Here is an 18,986-nt window from a genome sequence, read left to right as displayed (position 1 = left end):
TCAAGATAACATACTCCTGAGAGAGGTAAGGGGATCTAAAAATTCACCTAAAGAACACCAAAGGGGTGACAGTGGGCCCTGGAATACCACTGCTGGGAGGGGCCTTCCAGATTTACTCAGACCCAGGTAAGGGAAGGGGTCTAGAGAGAGAAAGGGACATTCGCTCATTCCGGAATAAGGTGAAGTGTCCACAGACTCCGGACAGACAAGGGAAGGCACCTCGGGAGGGGAGTGGGGGAGGTGGCCAGTCCTGGTTAGGCCGACGGGAGCAGCAGAGCCAGGATGGACCGACAGCCCCTCTCCGGGAACTGGGGTAGAAAGCAAGAGGACTCTCAGCGACCAGAGGTGTCTGGGCCGGGCGGGTCGAACGCCCAGGGCACTGTGCCCTGCAGATGCCGCTCGTGCAAGGAAAGGCTCTGGGTGCGTATGCGGCTTGTCACCTCCTGGGTGCGCAGCGTGAGCCCGAAAATGTCCTCGTGATAGCGTTGCTGATCCTGCGGAGAAAGAGCGCAGCGGGTCAGAACCGCAGTAGGGGGATCGGTACCGCAGTGGGCTCCGCCCCCGGCATGGCCCCGCCTCGCCCCGGGACCGGCTCCTTCGCACCCGCAGCACGCCGATGACGTCGCCGGCCTCGTCCAGTTCCATGTCGCCCTCTGTCGCCAGGATGCGTTGCACCGTCTGCAAGACGCTGGTTGCCATGGTGACATCACCGCAGACAAACATGTGGCCCCGATCGAGGCACAGCACGCGGTACACCTCGGCAGCCAGCTCGGTCCGCAGGATGTCCTGCACGTAGGTCTGAAGGGAGGTGGGGTTAGGGACATGCCCTGGGGGCGCGGGCCGGGAGGGGAGGGAGAGGAGGGCAGCAGAGGGCGGGTCCGAGGGGGAGGGCGAGCCTTAGGTGTGAAAAAATTCCTAGCCGGCCAGATGAAGCGTAAGTGCGCTGGGGATGGGGTCTAGAGAGGCGGAGCCAAGCAAGGGGCGGGGCGGGGCTTGTTGAGGGTGGGTGAGACCAAAGGGCGCGTTGGGCACGCGGATGGGGCCCAGTGGGTGCGGGTGCCTGAGCGCCGCTGGGTGGGAGCAGAGGGGAGGGCCTGGGCCTGCGCTCACCGCTGGAGCGCACGTCGGTCCTTCCCCCTGTCCCTAATTTCAGGTTACCCCCGCCCCCTTAGAGTCCCGCACCTTAGGGCTGTCCGGTTCCCTGGAGAAGGCGGTGAGGACGCGGCCAAATACCCCGCGCTGCTGGGCATCCTGCACCTCGTCGCGGTAGAGGTGATCGAGCTGGGAGCATCGGCAGCCGAACACCAAGGTCATGGGGGCGGGCTGCAGCCCTGCAAGCAGTACTGTGGCTTGGGCGAGCCCTCTCTCCCGGGGCCGCAGCCCCAGCGACCCCTCCCGCTGGCTACCCTCGCCCTGGCTGACAGCCCAGCCTTTCGGACAGAATCAATCACTTTTGGCTTTTTGGCCTCTAGGAGAGTGCAGGATGCTTTCGCAGAAATCTTGTCTGACCCTGATTTACACAGAAGAAGCCGAAGCTTACAGGAGATGGTGACTTCCCTCCAGTGGAATGACCCTGCTGCTCCAGAACGTGGGGCTTCTGACTCGGAAAGTGAAGCCCTCTGCAGTCTAACACTGCAGTTCTGGGACTCTATCCAGCCCCTTCCCTGCTCCGACCCCCTATTCTCCCACACCTTCAGCTCCCACACTTTCTACCTTCCTCTCAGCCCAGCCCCCTTCTTTCGATTTACCAGTTGCCCTGGCCCAGCCTGAACACCCTGTAGCTTCCTTGGGACTTGGACATGCCTAGCTGAGCTCCAGCATAGTCCAGAGTTCACCTGGGGCATTTCTTGTCTTCTGAGTTCCAGCCCCATCCTCTCCAGACTTCCAGTTCCTCTTGTCCCTTCGTCCCTAATCCAATCCAACAGCTACTTTGTGTCTGGCACCAGGAAGCCAGACCAACAGGGCACTGCCCTCGCCTCTAGGCCCTCCCCCTCCCCTTGGTCTAATAAGCTTCTTTGCATTGTCGTGACCCTGGTTCCTTGCCCTTTTTCCTACCTGGTTCCTGCCTTCCAGGCCCTGCCCCTTTGTCCCTAGATTGTGTGATTCCCTCCTGCCTTCTGGTCGTTCTCTTTGCCACCAGCCTCACCTTTGCTCTCAATGTCGTGCAGCCGCTCCTGCCAAAATCCCCGGAAGGGGGCGATGCCCGTGCCGGGGCCCACCAGGATGCAGGGCAAGCTGGGGTCCGGAGGCAGCCGGAAGGAGGGAGCCCTGGTGGAGAGACGCTCCGTCAGGCTCCCTTGGCTTCCCCAGCCCCTGTGTGTCCCAACCTCAGCGTGGTGGAGAGGGGAGAACCCAATTCACTGGAGATGAGTTAATACTTGTGAAGAGCTCATGACAGTGTCTAGCTCATAGTAAGCACGATGTGTTTATTAAAAGAACTCTGTTTGCAGGCAGAAATGCCCTGGACCTGCGGTTTTGGGTGGTTGGGTCAAAAGGAAATATAGTTCAATTTGAAGAATGTTTTGACCTTCTCAGTTTAGGAGATTTTGAAATACGGGGAAGGGAAGGATAGCCTTTTGGTTCATCACGGGTTCACTGAGTGTGTTTATTTTGAATCGTGGCCTCAATGTTGGTATTTGGTTTGTATTCAGTAGGTTGGTGCGGTTTATCTGTAATTTGGCCTCCTGCATGGATTTGGGGCACTGGGCCTAGCTGGTGCCACTCTGGGAACTCTTCTTAGTCCCACTCGAGACTTTTGGCTCCTGGCTGCTGAGTGGGGCAGGACTTCTGAACAGAGCACGAGACCCTCCGCTTTCTCTGAGTCCTCGGTGATACTATGGTAACTTCACTGGTTCTCCCCAGACTAAGTGGGGACCTGTTCTTGAACAGGGCACAGTTCCCAAGTGCCAGGCCTAATATCACACTGACCCCAAGGATATAGTGAGGAACACAGTACCCCTTCTAAAAGCAATAGGGCCTGAGGGTCTAATCTCAGTCCTGTCTCCGGAAGCTGCAGTTTCAGGGCAGGACCCTAAGTCCAAATCAGTGAAAGGCTCAAAGCTTAGCCAAAGTTCCGAAGTGGTTTAACTGGACGCCCCATCCTTGGTATGTTAGGTAGGCCCCTCCTGCTCATCAAAGCTTCCACCCTTACTCTGTGTAACTGTCCACCCATTCCTCCATCTGTTCCCGGTCATCCATTTGGCACTTTGTCCACCTCTGCTTGGACAGACACTCTTCTTGATGCCCCTCCTGCCTCCATCCCCCACAGTGCTCACTTACCCCCTGATGAAGCAGGGTACAAGGTCTCCGGCCTTGAGTTGGCTCAGCCATGTGGAGCAGACTCCATAGTGCAGGGGGCCCAGCCCATCTAGGGGATTGGGGAGGAGAGGGAGCCAGTGAGGGGCCCATCCTGGGGTCACTGTGTGGCCCTGGCCCTGGCCCTCCGCAGCCTCACCCTGGGTCCTGTATGCCAGCACGGCAACTGTGAGGTGGATCTCTCCTGGGTGGGTGCTGGGGGCTGAGCTGACGGAGTAGTACCGGGGCTGGAGCAGGGGCAGCTGGGTGAGGAGCAGGGCAGCAGGCAGTGCCACCGAAGGAAACTGCTCCAGCACCTCCAGCAGCGTGGGGCAGCGGAACCACTTCCATTCCTCGTAGCGCCGGGGGTCCTGGTGGGGACAGGGTGCAATGGGACCTCCCAACCCTGCCTGCTGACCTCCCTTCTTGACCCCTTCCCAGCTGAGCCTCCTTGGGATTTCGGCCTCCTCAATTCAGGCCAACACTTCTCTGTGCCTGGCTCTTTAAGACCTCGAGCGAGCGTTCAGAGATGAATTAGTGACTGGAGCTGGGTCTTAAAGCCCCAGTACGCATTAGCCAGGTGGGCTCCCCTTCTCAGCTCATTCTGCCCCACTAGCCCATGCTCCCCACTGGGCTGGCCCCCAACCTGGCTGAGGGTCTCAAGCTCCTGCTGTTCACTGGGCTCTTCTGCCAAGGTGCTGAGCAGTCGAAGGAGTTGAGGGCTGGGCGGGGAAGTGATGTCCAGGAAGAAGGTGAGAGCCTGGCGCAGCGTGCACGGGGGCAGCCGGGGGTCCCGCACCCAGCTTGGGGGAGGGCCACCTGGGGGTGGTGCACAGGGGAGCTCTGAGGAAGGGGTCAGCCAGAATTGCATTGTCTGGTGTGGTGATTGCTTCTTGGGAGGTACATGGGGACTCATCATGCCTCATGGTGTTTTATCAGAGCCCTTGAACAGCGGTGGCAGGGCTGTCTCGGCAGCCCCTGTGTGTGTGTTTGGAGGCGCCTCACTGGTTTGGGTTGGTCTGGGCTCCTCTGCCTCCCTCCCCACCCCAACTTATTTTTAACCCCAGGCACTGGTGTGGCAGAAGGTAGACCCCATGCCAACAGAGCCGGCGAGGCTGCCGGGGGAGCCTTTGGGAGGAGCCCAGAGGGAGGGGACACCTTTATGGGGGTGGGATGTGGGTGGTTTCTGAGAAAGAAGCCTCATCTGTGGACCATCCAGCAACAAGGCCAGCCTGGCAGGAGGTGGCACAGCCACTCCAGGCGCAGTGGTGCTGGCTGTGAGCCGAGGTGGTAGCCCTCTGCCAGGTCATGAACCCAAGGGGATCCTGGGGCCAGGAAGATGGAGCAGGCTGTCACTGTGGTGCCCCAGATCACACCCCCTCACCAGGGCTGCCCTTCTCCAGCTGTTCCACTGCCACGGGCTCGCCTGCTGGCGGCGGGTCCTCCACACGGCTGAGCAGTGCCTCCACGAGTCCCGGCCGGTTGGGTGGGCAGACGCCTATGTGGTCCCCTGGCTGGTACTGGAGCCCCTCCTGGCCTCCAGTGTCCAGGCGCACCAGGATCGTGGCCCGGCTGGGGGTAGGGAGAGGGGGCAGTTATAGGGGGGCGGAGGGTGGAGCGGGGGAAAGCAGGATGTGAGAGAAGGATGGGGGGGTCTGGGAAGGAGGGGCCAGGACAGGTCGGGGGAGTGGTCCTCCTCACGTGGACTTGCTGCTTTGCAGATTTTCCACTGAAAGGACTGTAGCCTGGAACATCTTTCGCCGGTGCACATGGATCAGGCCTGCGGGGGAACAAACGAGACCGAGCCTGAGGCAGGGACCTCCCCTCACCCGCTGAGAGTTCATCCTGGGACCCTAGTGAGCCTAGAGGGCCAGCAGGGGCAGGGCGAGGTCAGGGACACACCTGGTAGCAACTGGAGGCCCTCAGCCTGGGTGCTAAGCCGGTACCTCTGGCGCTTCCAGCTCCGTTTGGGGCTGAATATGTCCCGGGCAGCAGCCTTGGCATCCTCTCCCACGCAGAAGGTCTCACAGGAGGCCTGAGGGGCAAGGTGGTGAGGGCCAAGGACCTCTGGCCACCAGGGAGGGCTCGAGCAGTGAGGAGCTCGAGGGGGCCAGTGTAGGAGGTTGAGCTGGGCTTGTTGGGTCCCCAGTCGCCACCTTCCATTCTGAGGGCTCCAGGAGCAGAGGGCCCCAGGAGCGGGAGGTGCCTGTCTGTGAGATCAGCAGCTGCAGTGGCCGGAGGGAGAATGCGATAGACACTGATGGCACCTTGTTCTTCTGCCCATGTCAGGGCTTGGCTGCTGCGCTAGCTCCCCCTTTGCACGTGATTTGTTGGTGTTATACCCACTAGTTACGTAATCTGGTGAGTGTTAATCTTGTGTCCCCAGGAGCACGGTGCTTGGCACACAGTAGCACTCAGTGAATAGTCTATACATTCAGAACTGCGTTCAAATTCTGACTCCTGTACTTACTTTTTACATGCCTCAGTTTCCCCATCTTTACACCTCATTAGGTTCTGCTGAAGATTAAATGAGATACTTTATGTAAAGCCCTTAAGTGCTCCTGGAGTGGGACACCAAATATGGGTGGCTGTGGGAGAGGTCTCTGGCTGGTCTGTCTTTCCCTGCACTGCACACAGGGGGCTGGAGGAGGCCCCTGGGGCAGGATCCCTTGGGAGAGGCTCATCCTATTTTTTTCTGCTAGCTCAAGTCTGGCACACTGCTTGGCCAGTCCCCAGCTTGAAATCTAGGGCTCATCCATGATTGGCTGCTCCCTCCCCTCCCACCACATCACCAGACCTGTTAATCTTTCTTTTGTGTGTGTAAAGGCTTATATCTCTTCCTTCCTTCCTTGGCCCCCTCCCTTCCTTCCTACCTCCACTGCTACCACCCTGCTTAGCTCTGAGTCTTCCTGCTTCTAGTTGGTGGCTCCTCCAGTTGACCCAGAGCCTTTGGAGAGGTACCCCTAGACTTCATGTTGGGTCCTCCCTTCTTTCATCTGCTCGTAACTTCCAGCCACTTTCCTTGGCCTGGATTCTTTAGTCTTGTTTTCCATTCCCCCTTCTCCTGAGCAACCCCTCCACCTGGGCCAGGTGGCCCTCCCCAGCCCACTTCCTAGGATGCCCTCCTCCTTTCCATCAGTCCAGACCTGCTGAGCTCCAGCCTCAGAACCCTGGCAGGGCCGGTGTTGCCCTGGAACAGCATCAGGCCTGGGAGAAGGAGCCCTGTTCAGCTCCAGGCATAATCCCCACACAGGGCAGAGCTGCCTCCGGAGGAAGCCCAGGCTTCAAAAGTCACAGCCCCAGAAGCCACCCCTCCTTGCACTCCCCTCCAGTCCAGGCACCACCCCAAGCCTGTCTGGCCTCTGACTTCCTGTGGTTTCTGTGCTGGCCTCAGCTTCAGCCCTCGCCTCTGTCTAACCTGTTCTTGATCCTTCCTTCTCCCTCCATTCTGCCCTCCCTGGGCAGAGCACCCTGCCCTGCACCTCCTCCCTTTGTGCGCCCACTGAGGGGGCTGAGCCTCTGCCTGACTGAGGCTCCTGTCTGCCACAGCCAGGCACCTCCCACGTTGTTAGGGTCATGTGGTCCATTACTCAGGACAGCCAGAGAGCTGGCTGTGTGGTGGCAAAATGACAGTGGATTTTGGAAGGAACAGGAAGGGACCAGAGAGCCACACAGAAGCAGGGCAGCAGTGAGGACACCAGCCTCAATATTACAGGTCTCAGGGGGACGTGTCCAGACTGGAGTGAGTCAGTGAGAGGTCACAGGGGTCAGATGTCGGGACAGGCCCAGGGGCTCACCTGGAAGGCGGCTTGGGCCCAGCCACGGAAGGCCTCCTCCTGGCCGCACAGCTCGTCTCCCTGGCCCAGCTGCAGGAGCCGCTCCCCACCCAGCTCTTCCAGCCGCGTGTCCACCGCACGAGCAAAGGCGCAGAAGTGCGGGTACGCCCGGGAGCCGAGCCCGAACACACAGAACCTGGGGTGCAGGGAGCCGTCACTGGAGCCCACCCCTGTCCCAGTCCATGTGTGCCCAGGCAGCTTGCCCTCCCCGCACGCCTCCCCTCACTGAGGGTCTCCAGACCTGAGGGTCCCCAGTGCCCCTGCACTGTCTGTGTTACTGGATTCCTTTCTCTTCCGCCGCCAGGAGGACACCAGTGGGTCTGAACAGGAGACGCTGTTGAAGCGGATTTTGTAACTCCTGGCAAGAGAGGACAAAGACAGGGGTGTCACAGGCACAGCCCTGTGACACAGCCAGGGGACAGCTTCAGGGCCTCTGCATCTGGGGCAGGAAAGGCTCTGCCCCTGGGCTTGGCTTCGCATCCTTGGGGGTCTCCAGACCTCCAGGTCCTGCTCTGCCTCCCCTACCCTCTCTGAAGGAGACCTCAGGACTGACTGGCCCTTAGTGCCCTGGGGGCAGATCATGAGGAAGGAGGGTGTCCTGAGGCTGTGGTGGGGACCCAGGCCTCCTCCCACCTGTCCTCTTGCTTGTTGGAGGCACAGAGGGAGAGCTCTCCAGATGCCCACTCACTTGTGCTGTTCTGGCCGAGGGGAGCTGTTGTAAGGGCCCGACATCTCCATCAGGGCTGCTGCGAAACTCTGGCAGGGGGGAGTGTTGGTATCATGGTTAGTTTTATTTTAAATTATACAGAAGTTTAAAACTGTACCAAGCTTTGCCTTAGTATTATTATTTGTAACTTTTAATTTTAATTTATTTTGAAAATTTCAAAAGAGGTGTTGGCTTTTTGAAAACATTACAGAAGCATATAAAGTAATAGAAGAGAAAATCTACCCTTCTCTTCCCTCCAGTCTTACTTAGCTCCCAAGGCATGCTCTATGGGCAGGTGTCTGACTTTCTAGTCTTTTCGTTGTATTTACATACATATCTGTACTTATAGTATTTTTAAAAAGTAAAAATGAGACTACTATATTTACCTACTTTTTATCAATAACCTGTCATGGATGTCCTTCCAGGTCAACACACCAAGGTCGACCTCGTTCTTTTGCATAGCTATGTAGCGTCCTATCATTTGTACGTACCATCATGTAGGGCCTTCCCTCTGACTGAGGACATCTGGGGGATCCACAAACAATGCTACCACACACTCATATGTGCTTGCTTCCTCTTTTGCATACGTCAGTAAGATAGTCCTTAGAAGTGGAATTGTCAAGTGAGAGGATTTAAAAGCCTGATGGGGTAGTCAAGCCATCCTCCGGCATGAGAGTAGAGGGGTGCTCTTTCCTCACACCTATCAACACTGGACGTGACCAGTTCTTACTGTTTCAGCCGATTCAACAGGTGGAAAACAGCTCTCAGTCCCCCTGAATTGCCTTGATCACTAGTGGCACTGACATTTTCTAGAAGGCTGGGCTGCCTCACATGCTGCCACAGAAACAGCTTAGAGCTACATGGAACAACCTTCACACAGGAAAGAACAAAAATGTGGCAAGGCCAGAGCATCTCATTGTCGGCTGTAGATGCATTCGGGTCTGCAGGCTCGCAGTGATTAGCATGCGCTACCTTAATTTTACTCTTTGGATATTTTGTAGAAGTGTAACATACGTACAGAAGAGCACACATAGCATAAACGGACAGCTTTATAGATTTTCACAAACTGAACCTACCTGTGTAATGAGCATCCCATCAAGTAATATCACCAGCATCCTGGAAGTCCTCTTTGTGCCCCCTCCCAGTCACCACCACCCCTCATGACCCCAGGGTAACCAACCACTTTCCTGATTACAACACCACGGATTAGTTTTGCTTGTTTCTGAACTTGATGCAAAGGGAACCCTATGGTCTGATTCTTGGTTGTCTGGCTTCTTTCCCTCTACACGATGTTCTGAGACTCGTGTGTACTGTTGTGTGTGGCTGTAATTTGTTCACCCTCATTGCTGCGTCGCATTTGATTAGAGTGCACTGTGTTTGTTCGGTCTACTGTTGATAGTCCCTTGAATTGTTTCCAGTGTGGGAGCATTGTGAACAACGCTGCTGTAAATATTCTTGTTTCTGTCTTTAACGAACATATCCTCTTTTCTGTGGAGCATTTTCCTAGCTTTGCTCCATTTGTGAAAATTGGAGGTAAAATTTACACACATTGAAATGCACAGAACTCTAAGGCACAGTTCAATCTGTTCGGCTGTTTGGCAGTTTCATGAAAAAAAGTTATACATCTACCGGCTGACCAGCAATTCCACTCCTAGGTATTTATCCAAGAGCAATGAGCACATAAGCCCACAAAAGCCTAGTACAAGAGTGTTCGTAACAGCTTTATTCATAACAGCCAAACACTGGAAACAGCCCAAGTGTCGGTCAACAGCAGCGTGGAGAAACAGCCTGGTGTATTCACACAACCAGTGCTCTTGGTGGTGGGAGGGAGCGAACTACTGAATCACTCGACAGCGAGGTGGACCTCTAAAGCAGGCTGAGTAAAAGAAGCCAGAATGCTGTATGCTCCTCCCTATGACGTCCTAGAGCAGGCGAAACTAACCTAGGTGACAGAAATCCGAACGCTGGTGGCTTTGAGTAGGGAGATTGCCTGGTAAGGGGATTGTCTTGGGGAACTGACAAGGGGACTTTCTAGGTGATGGAAATGTTCTTATCTTGATAGGGTTGCAGGTCACATGGGTGTAAATACTACTTTTATACTAAAGAAAAAGTGATTTTATTTTTCTTTAAAAGGCAGATCAGAATGAGGGCTGAAGTGGACAGCAAGGAGGGGAGAAATCTTACAGAATTCCACTTTAGGGTACTTCAGGAGTACTGAGTGCTAAGAAGGCATTTGTCACCTAGAAACCGAAACAGATAGGGGCCCCAGCAATGAAGGCAGAAGTGCCAGAGAAGCTTGAAAGATAATGGTTAACAACGAAGGATTGAACGGTGCCACTCTAGTTCTTCCTTTAAAGATTTGTTCAGAAAGTGAAGTTGCCCAATCTCTGTTGGCATCTGAGTGCTCTTTTCTTTTGTCAAGAAAAGAAAAAGCTGAAATTGCGTATTAAGTGGAATGTTCCTGTTTTTCTCATTTGTCAATGCCCGAGAGCAGTCCAACCTCGTTGGCCAGCCAAGAAGTGCCTGCCACGTATTAAAAACTGGCACTGATAATGGAAACGACTTGGGTACACAGTTAAGCAGGTGTGTGTGCGTCCAGGGCAGCCCCCGGGGTGGGCCTGGAGCGTGGCTTGTGCAGGCTCACGGGTCCCAGTGGAAGGTCCATGCTCCCACCTTGGGGATTCTCGTGGAGTCTCCACTTTCCATTATGGGTGGGGGGTTCCTGCCCAGCTATTCCGTTTTGAGTCTCCCCTCATTCCCCGTGGCCCCTTTCCTGGCAGGCCTCACCTCTCCATTCTCTGGGGGATCCCCATTCCCGAATGTGCTGGTCACCACCAACACCAGTGTCTCGTGCTCGAGGGACACCACATCATACTCATCCATGCACAGGACCTGTGGGCGAGGAAGAGACCACTGTCTGGACTCAGCCCTGCTGACCTGGTCCTTCTCAGTCTGGCCCTGCCTGGCAGGGCAAAGTCAGGCCTGACGCAGTCCCTGACTCCTTGTGGTTCCCAGGTTCCCCGTGGGCCCTGACTGTGACCCCCGTCTCTATCCTCCAGGGCGTGTCTGAAGATGCGGGCAGCGCCCCCCGCGCTGCCCCCCCTCCCCGCACCTCCGACCCCCCCCCCCCCCCCCCCAGGCAACTACTTTCAAGATCCCTGCTCCTCTGGGCTCAGCCCTACCCGGGGGTCGAAAGCCTTCCGGAAGAGCCTCCCCAGCTGCTGTGCGTAGCCCTGGGCCCGGCCGGTCTCGGAGCCGTACAGGATTGTAGCCTTCACTCTCTTTGCCATCACGGTGCCCATGAGGGAGGCAGAGATCTTCACAGCACTGTGGGCAAGGGTGGGGTGAGGGGGTCCCAGGTGCACGGAGCCGGGGCCTCCCCAGGCGCACCGTCTGGACCCCATCACAGCAAGGTCTTGGGGCACTGGGTCGTGGGTGTGCCTTCCCACTGGCCCAGACCACCGCTGGGGCTGTTCTCCCAGGTGTGGGGGAAGGGAGCACTCTTAGGGCACCTACTTGGCCACTTCCTTAAAGGTCTTCTTCCTGGCGAGGCCGGTGCCCTTGACTGCACTCCCCTTCCAGGGGTCTGGCTGCAGGGGAGCGGTGGGGGGAGTGGAGAGGGAAGTGAGTAAAGAAAACAGAAGATCGGAGGACACTGGGGGGCCGCCTAGTTAGAGCCAGCCCCAGTGGGCAAGAGGCAGTGGGGTGGGCACCTGGTAGTGGAAGGCAGGGGACAGGACATAGTTGACCATCTCCTGATGGAAGACAGGGGTGAGGCTGCCCGAGATGGGGGGCACAATCCAGGCCCAGTCGGCAGGGCAGCCCCCCCTCGCCTTCTGCTCATTCTCCAGGTGCTTCATGAAGGAGGCTGTGGCGGCGTGGTGGTCCACAATGGTCACTTTGGCCAGCTGGGGTGAGAGAGGGAGGGAGCGAGAGGATGGGCTTAGGCTCAGGCTACAGACCCCACTACTTGTCACCCCAAGCCCCCTGTGCCCTGGTCACCCCGACTCTGACATATACTGTGTTCCCCCAAACCCTGCTGTGACCTCTAACTGCAGCATGCGTGGTCATGCTCGAAGTTCAGCTTGTTAAGCAGGTCCAGTCTCTGGCATCTTTAAGCCCTGCCCCCCCAACAAAACATCCTAAACTCTTGAGAGCCCAAGGAATACTCAGCAGGCACTAGTTTCCTCAAACTATGATGCTCAGCATGCCCTCGATCCTGGAATTAGAGTTTCCAGAATCCAGTGGGTCCCACAAACTGCAATACCCAGTATGCCCTGGGGTCCAGAATTACTAAGCATGCGATCATCAGCTGGGCTCCTGGCACATACCAGGCCCCCATCTTGCAGCACCCGCAATAGTATGTGCTGTGTCCCCAGAACTGCAGGCCTAGCATGCCACATGTCTCTTGGACTATGGAATTCCTTCCAGCCGGCTCCAAGTCCTGCCCCATTTTCCAAGTGCCTCCCTCTCTTCCAGCCCCGGCCTCTTGCCCTCCTGGCCAGGTTGGGCCTGCGCACCTGGTAACTGTGCAGCACAGCCAAGTTGATTTCCACCGCTGCCTTGTCTTTCCACAGGGACGAGGTTGTCCTGGTATCCAAGTCCATGCAGACGGCCACATCCTGGGAACAGGGGTGCATGGCATTGGTGGGGACAGGGCGGTGGGGAGTGGATCTCTGTCTCAAACTTGTGAGTGGAAAGAGTGAGGGTGGGTGGGTGGCACGTGGCAGCCTGACTGCCTCTTTGGGGCTGATTCAGGTTCTTGCCTGCAAAGGCACCACAGAGCAGAAAGGGACACTGGGCACTTCTCAGCCCTGGGCCTTAGTTTCTCATCTCTAAAATGTCTTAACTCACATTCTTTTGGGGTCAAGGTCTGTTTTGAGAAGGTGATGAAAGCTATAGAGCTATAGATTCTATCCCCAGGAAAATAACTCTATATTCACACACACGTGTGCACTCACACCCCATTGCCCCAGCCTTGGAGGTTTCAGAGCTCTCCGGAGTTCTAGTTTAGGAGCACCTGACATCACTCAGATTCTCTAGTTGCTGACATTCTGTGGATCTTTTTGCCAGTCAAAGGCTTCAGCCTGGGAGTGGGTGGGGCACGCAGCTCCCTGTGGCCCCTCCGCTCCGCTGGGCCTCACCTCCAGGATGTTGTAGCGGTGAGGGTCACACAGGTTCCGCGTGCCGATCTCAGTGCTCATGTACCAGCCGCTGAAAGGGGCCGCAGGGAACTCCAGGCCCCCGATTTCCAGCAGCATGTTGGACACTGCCGGGAGCGCGTACCAGCGCAGGCCCAGGGCTGCGAACCACTCCAGCCTGGGGGCATGGGGCGTGAGATCAGGTCCCCTGTGGAGCCTTGCCTGCCTGGCCACCCCCTGGGCAGCCCCCTCCTCCACCTGACCCAGTCCTTCTCGTGCTCACGTGGGGTGCTCCAGGGGCACTTCAAGCACCAGCTCGGGGGGCAGAGTGAAGAGTTCCGGGGGTTCATCTGGGGCCTGGAGCAGCAGGGGCAGCACATCAAAGCGGCCATTTCCTGGAGTCCAGCCATGCTGGACGCAGAGCTGCACGGAGCAGGGCACGAGGCAGGTCTGAGGGTCCAAACTCATGCCCTCCTCAGGGACCCCCTTCATTAGCCACCTCCCATCCTTCATCTCAGGGATCCCTCATTGACTGGATCTCCACACCCACCTAGGGGCCTCCTTCTTTGGTATCTCCCATCCTTCATCTCAGTGAGGGTGTCCTCTTCCTCCCTCACCGACCGCTCTTTGACTGGACCCCCGTGCCTCATCCCAGAGCCCTCATTGGCTGGCTTTTCCTTTCTCTACCTCTCTATGCCCACCTCGGTGATCTCCACGTTGGCTGGGTCCCCCCGCACAGAGCCGTCCTGCTGTCTGTAGCCTGCATAGCGCACCAGTTGGCTGTTCCAGATTCTGAAGTCTCCGCGGCCCGGGGTGCGCTGGGGGAACACTGTGATGGCAGAGCTGACATGGGGACAAGAGCTGGTCAGAGCCCCAACTCACCACTACCTGCAGGAGGGTGAGTCTGGCGCTGTGCAGGTGCACTCACCGAAGGTTGCCCCGGTTGGTGGCGTACTTGATGTGGTTGCATATGCAGGTGAACATCTCCTGCGCAGAGCTGCAATCCCGCGCATCAAAGACCTGAGCCAGCCAAGACAGGGGGACAGGAGGGGGATGGGAGTCTTGAGACCAGCCCCAGGAGAAGGTAAGAAGGCAGGGGAGGGAGGAATGGCTTTGTCTGTGGCCTTCGAAGGCTGGAGGTGCCACTAGCTGTGAGCCATGGTTCCTTCTCCCCCTGGGAGCCTCCCTGACCATTTGCATCCTCACGGACCCCTTCCTGCCCTGTACCCTACACACTCGGCACAGCCTGGTCTGCTCCTCATCTCCTTGCTAGAGGCCTCCCCTGACTCCTACAGCAGCTAACTTGGTACCCGGTCCAGAGGAGGGACCCGGTGACTGCCAAAGTGATGACTGGGGAAGGGCATCAGCTGCTGGGGAGAAAACTTAGGGGTGTGGGTGGTGAGTTCTGCATTACCCACGGTGCTCAAGCAAGGGCAGGTGGCCCTAGCCAGTCATCAGACTCTCCTTGAGCACACTGATGATGGGAGGGGGGCTGGCTACACTAGGTGTCCTCCAGGGACTCTGCCCATCCTGACATTCGATGCTAAGAGGAGCCATCTTGACTGGCTGAGTGGAGGCTCCAGCAGGAGGCTGGGAGGTCTCTTTCCCACCTGAGGGGGGAGAAGACTCATGTTAGAGACCAGGCAGGGGGTGGCAGTGGCTGGCCTGGGGCCAAGGGAGGGATGGTGAGTGAAGTCAAATAAGGAAGCTCTGCTGGGTTCAGAGTTGACCTGACACTCCCAACAACTGAGAGGGGTTTGCATGTCAGAGAGGATTGGTCTTATTTTATTGGAGAGTCCTTTGGGATTTACTGAACACGTGGCCAGATTCCAGATTCTTTGGTGGACAGTTATAGCCAAGGAGGCCAAGGGCACGGATTCAATTCCCCTGTGGGTCAGCTTGCTTCTCTTAGTGCTGGGCCACAGGCTGTTCCAGTGACCCCAGCTCACTCTGAGTCATGTGGCAGGCGTGTGGAGGAGGATGTGGGGCCGAGGCACTGGGCGACCAGGAGGGAGCAGTGTGTTTGAGGTGAGGGGTCTGGGCTGGGCAGGCGAGGCCCACATGGAAGACGCAGCCAGCAGCCTTTTCCAGAAGGCTGCTCCGTTACTCTGACAATACCCCCCAGGGATCACTGCTCAGCTATCGTCACCAACTCAGTGTCCCCGAGTGTTTCTCCCTCTGCCCAGCTGAGGCACTTCTGTGGGCTTACCAACTAGGACTTAGCTACTGGGCTGAGGCCTCCCCAGGGGTACCAGTCTCTAAGGGAACGGGCAGGGATCTCCTTGATGCTTGGGAGCCCCCAGGGAAGGCTTAGGAGCTGCCTGCACCTCTCCTCCCCACTTTTGTGTTCCCCAGTTCCTATCCCAGCTGCTTGCTGGCCAGCCACACCTGCAGTTTCCCCCACTGGATCCGGCCCACACAACGGGGAGCGTTGCGCCAGGCCTGCTTGGCCCCAAATACCAGCTCACTCTCCCGAAGCTGGTAGGTGCCCGTGGCTGCCACCTCGGCCTCCACCTCCTGAAGACGCTGCTCGTGGGCCTGGGAGCCGCTCCTGGGGAGGGGAGGGAGCAGAAGGAGTCGTGTGGGGTGGGGAGACCCCAGGCTTTGTGTGAGTGTTGGGGGAGGCTGGTGGTGCTGAGCTCAGGCCCATGGTGTCAAGATGGGGGGTGGGAGTGGCTCCCGGGGAAGTGGTCTCAGCAAGACTCAGGGGAGAGGACAAGGGTGGGCTGTGGGCTCAGAGGGGTCTCACCTCTTGATGGAGCTGTAGTACTGGTTGATGAAGTCCCTGGCCTGACTCAGCAGCTGCTCAGGAGGCGGAGGGCCCTGGGACGGCCGGCTCTGCAGTTTCCGTGGAAACACCAGGGAGCCCAGGCAGCGTCTTGGGGTGCAGGGCCCATCCTGGGTAAGGGGGGCAGGGGGTGGAGGTGGAGAGAGCAGGAAGCACAAAGATCAGAACCACGCCAGGGTGCAGGGGCTAGGAGGGGGGGCAGTGGGAGAGAGGGGCTGGGAGGTGTGGGTTCAGGGCCCGGGCTGAGACTGGAAATAGAGGAGAGGTTGGGCTGGGTTAGGGCAGGACTTGGGGCAAGGGCTGGAGGCCGACAGTCACCAAAGACCCCTGCACGTCCCTTAGCCCCTCTGCTTCTCCCCAGTCTGCCCTCTTTTTGGAGATGAAGGGCCAGTTCAGGAGGGCGTGGGCCTCAGCTGTGCTGACTCCGAGGGGCTGGGAGGCACGGCCTTACCTGCTGGGACTGGGCACACAGGGTGTCGTAGGTGATGCTCCCCACCTCCCAGTTCTTCACACGAGGGAACTTGGGCCCCTCTGGGGGCCTGGCGAGCGGGGGGCTGTTGAGAGCCGGGGTAGGGTCAGGGGGGAGGAGTGTGTTTCCTTTTGGATGTACCCCTGAGATCCCTCCGATAGTATTAAAAATCTCAATGATTTACTGCTTGCCTGCCATACGCATTCTTACATTTTCCCTCGTCAGCCTTCACGACAACCTTGGGAGGGAAGCAATAATTGCATCCCCGTTCATACAGGAGGGACCTGAGGCTCAGAAAAGTTAGGAATCTTGCCAGCGGCGGTGGAAAAGGTAGAGCTGGTCCCTTCTCTGCCCAGGTCCGCCTGACTCCCATGCCTGCGGAAGCTCAGCCAGATCCTGGGGTGCTGAGGGCTGTGCTGCTGAACCCCTGAGCCCTTGGCCAAGGCTGGGTCCTCATCCCCGTGCAGGGCCCACCTCACCTCCTCTGGACATGGGGTGTCCAACCCCTCAAAGTTGTGATGAGCCTCACCTTGAGGAGACAGAGCCTGTGCCCGGGCTGAGGGAAGCCCCAGCAGAGATTCCCCAGCCCTGATTTCCCTCCCCACTCACACCCCTCCTGACAGTGGCCATCGTGTGAAGGGAAGCCTCAGAGACCTTATCACTTCCTTCCAGAGCCGCCAGGCCAGCGGCCGGGAGGAAGGGAGGGCCTCGCGTCTCGGGTGCGCCAGTGCAGAGCCCTTCCCTGAGGAGCTGTCTGCAGCCTCAGCCGCCCTGCTATCCTGGCACCCCACCTGGCCTCCAGCGCGTCCTTCCTCTCTCCGGGAACCTCTGCCCAGGGAGGCCCTTCTGGGAGCTGGGACTGCAGGGTCAGTTTTGGGGTTGACGGCCACTAGGAGGAGGGGCCTGGAGCAGAGAAAAAGGGCCTACCTGCTCTGTCTTCTCAGCCTCCCACCCTAGGACCTGAGCCTCCTGGCCCAACTCTCTCCCCCTTCCATGAGACACCATCTTGTCACTCTCCTGTTCCTACCCCTCCCAGCTCCTTTCCTCTTCTGTTAAGTAATCATTGCTGTTTGTTGAAGTCTTGCCATGAACCAGAAACTTAACACAACCCCATGGGGGTGCGGCCCTGTGGCCGAGTGGTTAGTTCACGTGCTCTGCTTTGGCGGCCCAGAGTTTTGCCAGTTTGGATCCTGGGCGCGAACATGGCACGACTCATCAGGCCACGCTGATGCAGCGTCCCACATGCCACAACTAGAAGGACCCACAACTAAAATATACAACTATGTACTGGGGGGATTTGGGGAGAAAAAGCAGAAAAAAACCCAGAAGATTGGTAACAGTTGTTAGCTCAGGTGCCAATCTTTAAAAAAAAAAACCCCATGGGGTAAGTACTGCTATATCCCTATTTTATATAAATGGAGGCTCAGAGAGGTTAAGAAACTTGCTCAAAGTCAAACAGCTCTTGGCAGGAGAGCAGCATTCCAACCCTGGCCATTCAACTTGGTAAGCTGGCACCTTTACCCCCGACTTCCACCTGTTGCCTGCTGGCCCTAATCCTGGTCTCTCGTCTGAGCCTCCCTGACTTTCCTGTTCTGTTCACAGTGACAGCCCTTTTGCATTGATGACCTGGCCGTCCTGGCTGGGCTGCAGGCTCCAGCCCTTCTGAGCCCCCGGCTTTAGGCCGTGACCCTCCTGCCACCTGCTCCTAGCCCCCAGGGCCCTCACCTGTGGTCTGGCGCAGGCAGGGGTGCGGGTGCGGGTACAGGTGCCCGGCTGGGCTCAGATGCGGGGGAGGCTGGGCCCTGCTTGCCACACAGCCCGAGGCCCAGCCCCAGCCCCAGGCCGCAGGGTGGCCCAGGCTCCTGGCCCACACTCTTCAAGTTGCCCATGTCGGCTTCGCTTCAGCTCTGCCGCTCTGAGCAGAGCACCGGCCTTTTCCTTAGGAAGGGGAGGGGGCAGTGGGAGGGGGCTCTCTGGTGCTGGCCCTCGCCCCGCCCCTGCCCCACACACAATGGGACAGGAACAAGGCCGGCTGGGAGGCTCTAAAGACTCGGCTCCATGCCACCAGCCTGGAGGGTGGGGGCCGGACGCCTGGGTTCCGCTCCAAGGACTAGGGCTGATAAGTGGGAACCCAGGTGTCCGGCGGCGCCCTGGGGCTGCAGTGCGGGAGCCGGGGTGCCGGAAAAATGGCAGGGTGGAACAACAGAGAGTCAGAAAGCCCCTCCTGTGGTCAGACCAGAGGGGAGGCCTTCCACCTGGCCCTTGTGGGCCTTGTCCTGAGGGGTGGAAGGCAAGCACCATGTCAGTAGCGCAGGAGGATTCCCAGACTCTTAGTGACCACAGGGACCTCTAGGCTCTCCTTCACCACTGTCCCTACGTCTAAGTGCGCATGGACCCCTGCCTTTGAGTCCTTTTGGGTTCCTGGGGACACAGGCCCAGCAAAGATGCAGTGACCCTTTGTCCTTGGGTCTGGCATTAGGGTATCCCTTCCCCTCCCTCCCCTATTTCCTGGAACCCCCGCCCCCCATGACTCAAGTGGGGGACACAAAAGAGCAGGAAGCTGCCATCCAGGGCCTCCACCCCCACCCTGTCATCCAGTGACGCATGCTTCCCTGGGGGTAGTAGGTCAGCAGACAGACCCAGCAGTCAGGGCTGAGGCAGGGACTGCCCACTGGGGAGATCTTGGAGGCCCAGCGAGAGTGTGGGGATGGAGAAACTACAATTCCCAGAATGCAGGTGGCACACACCAGCA

At 57.9% G+C, this 18,986-nt stretch overlaps 1 protein-coding gene and 1 long non-coding RNA gene across 4 annotated transcripts; one reads left to right on the top strand and one right to left on the bottom strand.

Moving 5' to 3' along the window:
- Nucleotides 1-142: 142 nt before the first annotated feature.
- Nucleotides 143-18,156, bottom strand: NOS3 (nitric oxide synthase 3). Of its 3 annotated transcripts, XM_046669251.1 has the most exons (26): nt 17,960-18,156; nt 16,217-16,319; nt 15,727-15,875; nt 15,366-15,528; nt 13,906-13,997; nt 13,679-13,820; nt 13,261-13,400; nt 12,981-13,155; nt 12,357-12,458; nt 11,550-11,744; nt 11,353-11,426; nt 11,019-11,163; nt 10,624-10,728; nt 7,819-7,886; nt 7,372-7,488; nt 7,092-7,266; nt 5,197-5,329; nt 4,996-5,074; nt 4,679-4,866; nt 3,941-4,113; nt 3,455-3,665; nt 3,280-3,367; nt 2,147-2,268; nt 1,183-1,331; nt 604-798; nt 143-494 (listed from the first exon to the last, which is right to left on the bottom strand). In XM_046669251.1, the coding sequence occupies exons 1-26, from the start codon at nt 18,121-18,123 to the stop codon at nt 333-335; spliced, it is 3,609 nt and encodes a 1,202-aa protein (XP_046525207.1). In that variant the 5' UTR covers nt 18,124-18,156; the 3' UTR covers nt 143-332. The 3 variants fall into 3 exon arrangements, with proteins under 3 accessions (XP_046525207.1, XP_046525209.1, XP_046525208.1); XM_046669253.1 differs by lacking the exons at nt 15,366-15,528; nt 15,727-15,875; nt 16,217-16,319 and having other exon boundaries at nt 17,960-18,039; XM_046669252.1 differs by lacking the exons at nt 15,366-15,528; nt 15,727-15,875; nt 16,217-16,319; nt 17,960-18,156 and adding an exon at nt 14,392-15,311.
- On the top strand, nt 2,262-7,812 carry LOC124243586 (uncharacterized). The gene is made up of 5 exons (XR_006889718.1): nt 2,262-2,411; nt 2,652-2,839; nt 5,016-5,150; nt 7,010-7,232; nt 7,435-7,812. It is a non-coding gene; the product is annotated as an uncharacterized LOC124243586 (long non-coding RNA).
- Nucleotides 18,157-18,986: the final 830 nt, after the last annotated feature.

This window comes from Equus quagga, chromosome 8 (genome assembly GCF_021613505.1).
Source record: "Equus quagga isolate Etosha38 chromosome 8, UCLA_HA_Equagga_1.0, whole genome shotgun sequence".
NCBI lineage: Eukaryota > Metazoa > Chordata > Mammalia > Perissodactyla > Equidae > Equus > Equus quagga.
The sequence above is the reverse complement of the archived record's forward strand: the minus strand, read 5'-3'. Positions and strand labels throughout refer to the sequence as shown.

Coding starts and splice junctions, on each gene's coding strand:
- NOS3 (XM_046669251.1), bottom strand. CDS start 18,123: ATGGGCAACTTGAAGAGTGTGGGCCAGGAGCCTGGGCCACCCTGCGGC. Junction 15,876..16,216: donor TGTGTGCCCAGTCCCAGCAG/GTAAGGCCGTGC, acceptor CCCCTTACCCAG/GATGGGCCCTGCACCCCAAG. Junction 15,529..15,726: donor TACTACAGCTCCATCAAGAG/GTGAGACCCCTC, acceptor TCCCCTCCCCAG/GAGCGGCTCCCAGGCCCACG.